Below are 12,247 nucleotides of genomic sequence, written 5' to 3'. Positions count from 1 at the left end.
CCACAGATTGGAAGGAATGTGTAACGATTATTCACAGTCTGCTTATTATTTGAACATTCACACATTGATTCTGAATAGGAGCAGGAGAGTATATTTACAGTGCTTTACCCAGTATGTCACCCTTCAGTACTCAGGAACACACTGCTGGCAGAGTGAAAAGCACCTTAGCAGCGTTCTCAGTTTTTTATTAAACAAAGTCCAGCTACGTGCTGTGCTGCTGTGATTTCTTCCACGTGATTCAATCTATGTTTAAGAACATTGTGTCCTTCACTCCATCTTTTGTGTTCGGAATCTCTGCTTGACGTCAAGCTTTATACAACTCGCCAGTTACTTCAGTAATTTGATACATATTGAATGAGGAGTCCTCATAGTGTACATCCATGTACCTGTGTATTTTTGCAGCAATTGGGTTGCAACTCCTCAGTTGTTTACTGGTTAAGGGGGAACACCGGGGCCTTCTCACAGAGAGCTGAGGTTGTTTAGCTGAGGGCAGTGCCACGGGCATCCCCATCTCCCCATTCTGTCCTGCTGTTGACTACTACAACTTGACACGATCTCTGATCAGGTGCGCTGCTCAAATCATGTCTGAGGGCTGTGGGACAGCACAACAAGGTGCTACCTGTTTGGGCTTGGAAATATGTATCTGACAAGCAAACATAAAAGAATGTGCAGCGTTATATAAACGGAGTGCATTCAGTTATCCTGTTCTATAATACACTCCATGGTCCATGGTCACCATGGCTTTTAATACTGCAAAAACCGGTGTCCTCCAGAGCAGCTTGCAATAGTTTTTATGTTCCACTCACTGATTTCAGATCTTACAATACAAACCTATACCAGCCTGAAATTGTTTGCTGAGAGAGAGAGTCAGACTGTCACTATGTGGCCTCCCTCGCTCATCAACTTTTATCATTACCATGATTTACCCGAATGAGGAGTCTCTCGGAGATGGCCATAAAACAAAGAGCGAACAGGGAGAGTGATGGTTGTTTATATGCAGTGCCTCAAGTGGAGGGCAGTGGGGAGAGACGGTGCACAGCGTAGTGAGAGATAAACACAGGAGATATAGAGGGAGATTGACGAATGAACTCAACAGCGTGATTAATGTGACAACCTTTAAGAAAAGGTTATGGATCCTGGGGGAACACTAATGTGTGTAGGACATGGAGGAGAAGCAGAATAGAGAAAAGGGCAGGAGTCAAGTGAGGTGCAAAATTACAGGAATACCCTGTTCTCATGGCATACTGTACTCCGTACTCTGTCTTCAGGAGATTGCTCCTAGAAACATTCATCTCAGTGTTTGATATATTTTGCCTCTTATACTGAGTGTTAGAATTAAGTGAATTTTACACACTCTTCAAAATTCATTGATATTGTGTCACAATGTGTCATCTGGCTTTAAACAAGCATGTTTTGAGAGGAAATTCTGCTTATTCAGTTTATTGTGTAGTAGCTGCAGTAGGACTGTACCAACAGTGCGGTATGACAGTATTTCTCTACAATATTTAATATTCATAAATAAACTAAAACTAAATAAGCAACAAACAAAATTAAGGGTTGGAGGAAAAAAATTAATTTATATTTATTATTGGGGGACGGGGGGTGTGTCTTAGTTATTACAACTTAGTTATTGCGAGTTTAACTCTCAAAACTATAGGGTTAGGATTAGCGACGCCATTTTCAATTGACATGGAAGCTGCAGTAGGAGTTGCTAGGACTAGTTAAGGTTTTTCACATTGATCAAACAAATATGTTGATTTAACAGTTGTTATTTCTGTAAGATGACTTACAACAACCTACAGATGCATCAATCCATGATTGTTGCCATTTTTCTGACCGGGGGCCTTTGTCACATGTCATCTCGCTCTCTCCCATATTTCTTGTCTGCAAATGACAAACAAATAAAAATAAAGAAACAAGGAAGAAAATGCTGAGAGCCTTACATAATGCATAGGTTTCATTAGAGGAAGCAGTAGGTAAAACAAATAAATACAATAAAATGAATAAAGTCAAAATTGGATTTCGACAACAGAAGATAATTAAAAATACATTCAATGCAGTAGAGTCATTTACAGTCTTCTGCTTTCTTATTGGTGCAAGATTCAATCATCTTAATTTACTTAATTTACTGTTTGGGTTTTCTGTTATATCTGAAGAGCCATATACAATAATAAAATAAAGCAAAATAATCAAGATAAGGATGATTGTTGCAGTGGTGCTATGGTGCAGTGTGAGTGGGGCTCACACTTCACTTTAGCTCTTACAAGATCTCACAGTGATTTAGGTAAAGTGTTTTAGGTAAAGTGTTTTATGTAGAGTGCTGGCTCCACTGCCTACTTGCTTTTAGAAGTTGAGAAGTGCTGCGTTTCAACAAAGTTAAAGGAAGAAAGACAAAAACAAGTATTGAGCAAGTTTGAATAGATGCACACAAAAATCCTTTTGGGTATGATTCAAATTATGATTATGTGTCAACACGGGTTTGATGTTAAATGTCATCCACAGTTATGCCTGTCTCTCTTAAAGGTGATTGTTGTACAAAGCAAAATATGCCCAGAGAGGGATGTTCAAAGGATGTTTAAAAAAATGTTTTTCATAATGCTCCTGGACTGCAGAGATGGAGAGAGATCAAGGCTGGTACATTGTGATAATAAATCAGAGAAATAAGCGAACAGTAAACAGGTTGAGGTATCACACAATTCAAAAGCACCTGCTTCAAACAGCGACTCCACACACACATACATACACATGTCTGCCACACTACATCTCAACAGCATCAGTCAGTCCCACTGTTGTACAGGGACATAGTCTGTCTTTACTTATTGACTGCTCACTGTGTTAGCCTTTGCTCTGAACAACCCTCTACCCAGCTCAGATATATTGTTTTGCTTTTCCCCATTGTCTAGCCCACCCTTAAGCACCTTCAACAACATTCAACTCCCACACATGAATGTCTGGAGTGAATTCAGTTCATCCACTTCCAAACACTATGTGCTGAGACTGAAAGTACAATGTCCTTTTTAGCAGGCTGTAATCAGGGAGAAGCAGTGGGCTGAAATCACGTCATTATGGGCTAATTATGGGCAATTAAAAGCTAGTTGTCTGTTGCACTGACATTGGCTGAGAATAAAACGTGGTGTACATCTGATCTAGCCTCTGTTCCCCTAGTTTCTGTAACTCAGTGCATTCACCATTTCTTTCATCTGTCTTTCTGAAACAATAAAGGCTGTTCCAGGGCTTTACTTTCCATATTCTGGGATAAATTGGCTCCACTTCCCCACTTCCGTTTACAAGTTGAAATCATTGCACATTTAAAGGATAAGGCTGGTGATTTTCTATGTTTTGTCTCATTGTCAACAAATCTCATGTGCGGAGCCCAACCAACAATGAATTGATCCTACTTACAAGTATTGTGTGTGTCTCCAAAGCCTGATATATCTTATTCCTCTGTCATAGACCTTTGTTTTCCAAAAACTATCAAAAACATGTCAATGACCCACACTGTTTCCCTGGGTGACGTGTTCCTTTGCCACAAAGATTATGATCACAGTCGTTTGTTTAGAAACAGTTCCAAAGACTAATAACAACGATCATGTTTTTGGTGAGGTTCACTCGAGGAGTGAGGTTCCTTGTCTTCAAAAAGTCAGTTTTCTAGTTCTTTAGCTGTAATCTTGGCTGTCTAAAAATATCCACACTGTTCAGTCTTCTCTGTCCTGCTGTTATTACAGACATGTCTGAAGTAACCACGACCCTTTTCTCTCACCAATGGGCAATAGAGTTTGTTAAAGGGTGCTAAAAACAAAAATATTGAATAAGCAACAATATTAGACTTAGACAACTTTTCATCTAGTGCCACCATCAGGTCAAAATTTGAATGTGCCCAGTACTGACCAGTAGGGATGGGTATTGTTAGGATTTTATCGATATCAATACTTACCGATACTCTTATTGATACCACTCTCCATAATTTGGTGCAAAAAATAAAGAAATGACATTAAAAGATGTGAAAAGATTCAAGAGTTATTTATTTACGAACATAACAGTTAAATTAGAAGTACTTAAAACAATGCTGTGCCCTGAGTTATTGATACATATTGTTACAGATTTATTTTATTTTATTTATTTAATGATTAGGGCTGTAGTCAACCTAAGAAAATCTTGGTCAACTGAAATTCTACCTACTCTTCAACCAATCACTTGGTCAATGGAGAAAAAAAGAGACGTTCACGTATTATAAACAAGCCAAGTTAGCCCTCTGAGCTAATGCATGCTAACTACTTTACAGGTGATAGCTATGTTAGAATGAATTAACGTTACATAAATACCAATAGCAGCACCATTTGTCCAGGAGCTTATCAATATTTCAGTACTGACCAGTCAGGAACCGGTACCAATTTAGTAACAGTTCTCAATACCTATCTCTACTGACCAGATACCAGCAAAATGATTCCCATAAGCCTCAGCAGTAATAATTAGCTAATGCTAATTAGCTAATGTTAGCATGGTGACACTAGTGAACATGATAACCATTATACCCGCTAAACGTCAGCATGTTAACATTGTCATTGTGACGATTTTAGCATGCTGACTTTAGCATTTAGCTTAAAGCGCTCAGAACACTATGGAAAGCCAAAGAGACCAAAAACACATGAAATTAACATCTGAGGCCACATGTTGTTCACATGCTAAACACGTTCTTTACATTTGTTTATGCTAAAATTTGACACGTAAATGTGTAATGAACATGACAACATGCGAACAACATGCTAACAACATGCGAACAATGTGTGGCTTCAGATGTCAATTTCCTTCGTTTTGGCCTCTTTGGCTTTCCATAGACAGCTAGATTTATGGAAATAGAAGCTTATCTGTTCTGTCAGATGTGCGTGAGATGGACAACTGAAGAATGTAGGTAAGAGTATGCAGGTCATGACTAAAGAAAAAAGTACTTGTTAGATTAAATGAATTTGATGTCTCTATCTCGATCAGCCGTTGTCTCAGGAGGTTTTTCCTAAGTATGGGTATGGTCCTAGGTGTCAGTCGAACATGGCTTCTAATGTCCGCTGTGTTTATCAAAACTTTTTCCATATAACTATATCTATTTCTATCATCCCGATTTTCCCTATTGTGGACCTCTCTTTTGGTCTATTCTGTACACATGACACCTATTGCATGTCTTTCTGTCCTGGAAGAGGGATCCCAACTCTGTTGCTCTTCCTGAAGTTTCCTCCATTTTTTTATGATATTAGGGCTGTATAAATACAACTGACTTGATGTATTTAAACCACACTGTGCCTCAGTATTCGTGTCAGCACCAGCTCTTTCCTCTGCTCCCTTCATCATTCCTTGCTTTAGTTTCCATTTTTATCCGTACGTTTGAATTCCTCTTCCATCTCCTTTTAATAGCCTCTATTTAGTTTGTGCTCCACTGAAGTCAGGCTGCTGCTACTTTAGAGATGAGTATTCTGGGGTGGAATGAGTTGCAATATGCCTCCTATGCATTATTGATCCATGATTAACTAGAGTTCAGCAGGGATCTTGATTTCAACACAGTAAAATGGGTTAGGAAATCTTGGCAAAGGATTGTCACAGCGTTGCCATACATGCCAACATGTCTAATTAAAGCAGCTTACTAGAGTATTTGCTGTGCTTTTATAAGAACAGCATCACAGACGAAACTTTTCACAGTCACTTTTGATAGAGAGTGTAAAATTTCTTTGGGGTAATATTCATGACAACACAGGCCAGAGGTAAGAGAAGCCTGTTAGCTTGCCCCCTCCCCCCTCGACAGCCATCTGTATCACTCAGGGAAAGCCGCTGTCCCCTTAGACAGCTCTGCAGACCCATTGATCCTGATGCATTTTGACACTGATGGTGCACACAACTGACCTTTGGGCTGTCGAGTACACTCAAACAACACTTGCTGCATGTGTTTATATCCCAGAGACAGTCTAATGAGGATGTATCTGCAGCCAACTCCAGGAGCAAGTGCCAGGATGCAGCTGCTGCCACCAGGGCTCTTATCACAGCTCCTTGCCTGACTCATATGGGGAACTTTGTCAGAGGTGACATTCCTACAACACACAAGACATATTTTTGGCAATCTTGTGCTTTGTTATGTTACAATGTTATGTTAATACTGTTGCTTTTTGTGCACTTGAAATCAGACAGCCACTTTCCAGCCTTTCAGTGTGTACTCTTCTCGAAAAATGTTTGTGCAAAATCTTACAAGTAGTTATACCATGCATATGTACAACCAGATTTTTGTGATATTCAATCACTGTACTAAACCATTGTTACATTTTAATGTCACGACTAATCTTAACTGTAAAGGCTCATGCACACCTTTAGTTTCTTGTTGACAGGTGCGTAGGAGGAAATGTCCATAGGCAAGAGCAGAGAGAATTCCTGCATATGTCCTTTTACTTGCTGATGGAGAAAACTTACACTTTTGTCTAATAATTGTCTAACAACACTTCAATGATAAATTAAGATAAAGAAACCCCACAGGCTCCAGTTGATTCTTACTTGAATATATGAAGTTTATTACAAACAGGTATCTGATATCAGAGAAGCCTTTGGTAAAGCATATACATGGATACAGTCACCAAAAACTTAAAGCATGCAGTGATAGCTTAGATCACGCTACCTGGGAGAAGGGAAACATGGGCAACTCGGGTCAGAGTGAACTCTAATCCAAAATAATGAGGATAGCTTTTGTTACCCATCCAAGGCTACCATCGTATCTCCTATCCGGCGCCCTGAACATAAAACATCTTGCATGAGAGACCTTGAAGGCCAGAGAGGCCCCGTAGATTAAATCATCATGATGTGGAGTTTATTAAAACATTCCTTTATAAACATAAATTCATATATTGAAAAGCTTTTCTTCCACATTTGCAATTTATTAAAGATACAATGTTTCTGTCCTTAAAACTTCATCAGGTAAATGAGTTTTACTTGATCTGGTAAAACTCATTTTCACCAAAAAGTTGTATCTTTAATAAAGTTTATTGCGAGTAAAAGGAAAGTGTGCAGGAATTCTCTCTTCTCTTGCCTAAAGTCAGGTGACTAGAAGAAGTTTGATTGAGGTTGGGGTAATGGTTTGATCATGGTGAAATAAAAAAACCTAAGCCACAAACAAACCTTAAAACATAGTAGCCTGCTACAGCTCACCTGTGTAGAAATGAACTTGGTTTGCCAAAATTGAAAGGAAGTGTACGTTTCCCACTCCAACACAATATCTCCTGTTTCATGCACTTTTCAGAAATCACGTTTCTTAATTTACAAATGATTGGTATGAGAGTAGGTTCACTCTTTGTCATTTACACCACACTTCTGCAGGATTTCATAGCAGCCATTACATGAATCAAAACAGATTATTTTATTCATGTCTACTTGGTTTTAAGTGATTGTCATAATGATTTTGAAATTGATGTCATAATGATTTTGAAATTGATGAAAACATGCCAAAACATCCCAAATTCGCATCTGGCCAGGGACCTTTGTTACATGTCATTCCCCATCTTCCTCTCTCATTTAATTTCCTGTCATCTCTCAACTGTAAGTTGACTAATAGAAGCCTCCCAAAAACTGGGAAAAACTGTCAAATGCATTTAATAGTATAAAGTAATAATCCCCTAGAAGTATTGGAACTGACTAGGGTTGTTACTAACCATTATTTTCATTGTGGACCAATTTGCTGATTTGTTGTTGTTGTTTAATTTTTGTTGTTGTTGATCGATTGATTCATTAATCATTTAGTCTATAAAATGTCAAATAAAAATTGCTAATCATAGTTTTCTGTATCCCCAGTTGACATTATCAAATGCCTTGTTTTTATTTGACTAATAGTCCAAAACCGAAAGATACTGTATTCAATTTGCAACATATGAAACACAAATATGCAGCAAATCCTCACATTAGAGAAGCTGGAACTAGAGAACATTTGCAGTTTTTGCTTGAAAATTGACAAAAATGATGAATTGATTATCAGAATAGTTGATGATTGATTAACTGACCCATTATTTCAACTCTAGAACTGCCTTTTGTGTAGCTGACTCACACTCTGATGAAGCCCATGATAAAATGTCAGTGTTATTACACTCAGAGCTGGTTTAACAGGACCAGACAAAAATAAGTAGTTAAGAGACAATACAAGAAAGAGAACAAACAGTATAGTCTACCTTCAAAACAGCCAGAATGAAGGCTAGGGAAAATATTTTGTTGCATGCACAATTTCAGAATACTTTTAGTCTATTGTCGGCATTGAATCCAACCCTCAAGGATAAGCAAGTATAAGCGCTAAAGACAGTTTGTGTGGCTCTTTTATTTCCATTCCTGAGTGAGCCTGTGTGGATGTTTGTTGTGTTGAAGAATTGAAGCAGAGAGCGGCTTTGTGTGAAATCTCTGCACTGCACTCCACTTTATCTGTCCAGACTTTTCTCTAGGGGGGTTGCCATCATTAAATATTCACATGGTAATCACAGGGCATCACCTTAGGAGAGGTTTACCTGGCCAACACCTGTCCAATCTTTGTTTTCCATCAGAATGCGCTCTGACATGCCTGCAGTTCAGCAGAGTAGATCTCCTTGGAGGTCTTTAACCTTGAAGGGCATGAAGGGCAGATGTTAACTTCCTATGTGTGGGCTTTAAAGCAAAATATCAACTTCATAGGCAGACATGACTTGTATTACATGTGCCTGTGGAGTTATATATGTTTTTTAATAAGTAAGTGATAAGTAAATGATTAAAGTTCAGTTTAGAGACTGGCTGCTTTGCTTCCTCAACCAGTAAGCTTTGTCAAACTTTTCTATTTCAGTATTGACACTGCAGAAAACTGATAAATCGAAGTTAAGCTTCCTCATTAATCTTCCATGTTCAGTGACTGTCCTTTAGCAATGATTGAAGACATATTCACTCTCTGGAAGAGAGGCAGTGGTGTGTTAAAAAAAAAAAAAAAAAACTCCTCATTTTCCAATTCTTAACCACTGAAATGCCAGCCCAATGTGCTTTCTCCTGTAAAATGCCCTGCTGTGATGGGGTGACAAATGATGCATTTACCAAGTCAAGTCAAGTCAAATCAATTTTATTTACAGTATATAGTGCCAAATCACAACAGAAGTGATCTCGGGGCACTTTTCACATAGAGCAGGTCTAGACCGTACTCTTTAATTTACAGAGACCCAACATTCCCCCTTGAGCAAGCACTTGGCAACAGTGGCAAGGAAAAACTCCCCTTTAATGGGAAGAAACCTCATGCAGAACCGAGCTCTAGGTAGGCGGCCATCTGCCTTGACCGGTTGGGTTGAAAGAGAAAGAAGGAAGGAGGGGAGAGAGGAGAGAGAAAGACAGAGAGAAGCACAGCAACAACAATAATAATAGAAATATGACAAAAAATAATAATGATATCAGTGGGCGTCAAGCCAGACCACAGGGACAACAGGCGAAGGTCCACACCTGCAAGACAAGAAAGCACAAAACTACGGGAAGATGCCAAGTTAAATGGATAACAGATATGAGGCACAGAAACTAAAATCTTATTATTTTGCAACACTGTTTGGGATTTAGTTGGGTCAGTTTTGCTCACCTTTGGGTCGTCCAGAGGATTTCTATATGCCTTGATATTCAATTATTCTCTGTGTCGGCAGGTGGGAGAAAGCTGTGGAAATACTTTGAGCTCAATTTTGTAAAATCATTACTCTGATGCAAGGGTTCACTATTCAAGGGCGATATATTGACAACTCTATAATAATCTCATTAGTAAGACTTTCAGTTGACCAATTAGCATTCAACCTTGAAGTTTCATACACAGACAAAAGTCACCATCTGTCAGCACAATGCAGGGCAGCCCTCTGTGATGATGATGATGCACTCACAGCTCTCTAAATGTGTTTGTTTTGGCTGCAGGAACTTCTACTACATCACCATGCTGCGCGACCCAGTCTCCCGCTACCTGAGCGAGTGGAAGCATGTCCAGCGAGGAGCCACATGGAAGACCGCCCTCCATATGTGTGATGGACGCTCGCCCACCCAAGACGAGCTTCCCACCTGCTACAGTGGGGATGACTGGTCTGGTGTCACCCTGACAGAGTTCATGAACTGCCCGTCCAACCTTGCAAATAACCGGCAGGTCCGCATGCTGGCTGACCTGAGCCTGGTGGGCTGCTACAACCTGTCCTCTATGAACGAGAGCCAGCGCAACCACATCCTTTTGAGCAGCGCCATGAGCAACTTAAAGAACATGGCTTTCTATGGCCTGACTGAATTTCAGCGCAAAACGCAGTACCTGTTTGAGCGGACGTTCAGCCTGCGCTTCATCGCCGCTTTCACGCAGATCAACAGCACGCGAGCCGCCAATGTGGACCTGAGCGAGCCCGTGCGCAGACGCATCGAGGAGCTCAACTACTTGGACGTGCAGTTGTACGAGTACGCGAAGGACCTGTTCCTCCAGCGTTTCCAGTTCACCCGCCAGAAGGAGCACCAGGAAGTGCGTTTGAAGAGGCGCGAGGAGAGGCGTTGGCTGCGGGAGCAAAGAGAGCAGGGCAGGCCATGGCCGCCCAAACACAGAGGAGGAGGAAATAAAGGCGGGAGAGGGGGAGGAGGAGTGTTTGAGAAAGGGACTGACGGGGACTTCCCCACTACCACTGAGGACTACACGAGCCAAGTGGCCCGTTGGTGAGGCTATGATCCCATAGCGAGAGAGGGCGAGAGAGAGAGAGAGCAGTTAGAACATTTACTTGGACTCTGTCTCACACATCCTATGTCTCTCTCTCTTTGTCTCACCATTAATCTGTCTCCTGCATCTGTTTCTCAGCTTCAGTGTGATCCAAGTGCTCTGCTGTTTCTTTCTGAAAACTGCCAAGTCTGTGAGTCTCACAGCAGCTCTGCCTTGGAGTGCCCTTCGGTGTCTTAAATCTTTAAATGCTGTTTGTATATTTTTGTCATTTAACTTTTTGCCTTGGTTATTTATCATGTGTTGAATAAGACAGTCGACTGAGGTGAAAGCAAAAAAAAACAACAAAAAAAAAACAACAATCAAAAGAAGCTGCCATAGACTGCATAGCTTTTAATTTTGACTTTCATGCAAAATTGATGAATGCCATTGAAGTCATTGTCTCTGTTGCGACTGGTAGAAAACATATTCCATTTGAAAGATGTAGTTGTAGAAGAGCTGACAGTTGCATGTCACATAACCACACTATACTTACAATTGGGAAGAGTGATTTCCAAAAGATATACTGTAAAACCAAAGTGAATAAAGAAGACAATGTATGGATTTTTATTTTTATTCAATGCCAATGCAACCCTCTCTAAAGATCACATTGTATGCATGCAGTACCCATGTTTTAAACCAAATTACAGAAGACTGTCTCTATAGTGCTTAAATTTTGGTTACAGTGCATTATATATTATTTTCTCAAGTGCAATACCTTGCAGACTTTTAACACCTCTCTCTAAGACAAAATATTATATACACAAAAACCCAGTCACAGTCAGAAATACCCTGCTAAATAAAACAAGCCTTGGCCCTTACCTTTGTTTTTTTGGGGAATAAGCACTTAAGTACTGTGATGAGAAAAAAAGCATATTTTGTAAGTAATTCATTTTTGAAGTAGTGAGTTGCAGAGATAAAAAAAAAAAAAAAAAAAAAGTTGGTAAATAGTCAAGGTGATTAAATGTGTCAGTGTGGCTGGTGCGTGGCCTGACTGTGAATGAGATGATCAGCATTCAGTTCTCATGCCTCTCCCCGTCACACTGGCTGCTTTTACATGTTTGTAGAGCTGACGGCTACTGCACTCTGGGCAGTAGAGAGAGCTCTGGTGCCAGCGGAGTGCCAGTCTACAAAGACTAGCCTCAAAGCAGACAGTTTAGAAATAAAACATGTCTGTCATTTCTTCTGCGAGATAGTTTCCACTCCCTCAAATCCAATCAGCGCGGCAATAAATGAAGATGAAAGACGGCTTGTTTTTATCTGGTTAAATAGGCTTCAGTGGTTTGTGATGCTTTTATGCTTCTTATCTCATATTCACTCAAAATTCCCGCTAATGAAACTAAATGTTCACTAAATGTCAACACTGAAATCATATGGCTGCTTCTATTTTTAACAGCAATTTCTCATGTTTCCTTTCTGGTTGCAGTTCATTATCAAATACCTCAGATGATTTGTTTCATTTTTAAAGAATGATCTACTCTGTTTTTTTTTGTCTTGTTTGATTCATTTCATTCATCCAGCTGGCACAGTGAATGT

General features: G+C 39.8%; 1 protein-coding gene across 1 annotated transcript in view; it reads left to right on the top strand.

Moving 5' to 3' along the window:
* The window catches only part of hs6st3b (heparan sulfate 6-O-sulfotransferase 3b), a 62,199-nt gene extending 50,547 nt beyond the window's left edge, over positions 1 to 11,652 (top strand). The window contains exon 2 of the mRNA XM_042425430.1: positions 9,907 to 11,652. Coding sequence (XP_042281364.1) covers positions 9,907 to 10,678 — 772 coding nt within the window. The 3' untranslated portion in view covers positions 10,679 to 11,652. The remainder of the gene's footprint in view (positions 1 to 9,906) is intronic.
* Positions 11,653 to 12,247: the final 595 nt, after the last annotated feature.

This window comes from Thunnus maccoyii, chromosome 11 (genome assembly GCF_910596095.1).
Source record: "Thunnus maccoyii chromosome 11, fThuMac1.1, whole genome shotgun sequence".
NCBI classification, from domain to species: Eukaryota; Metazoa; Chordata; class Actinopteri; order Scombriformes; family Scombridae; genus Thunnus; species Thunnus maccoyii.
The sequence above is the reverse complement of the archived record's forward strand: the minus strand, read 5'-3'. Positions and strand labels throughout refer to the sequence as shown.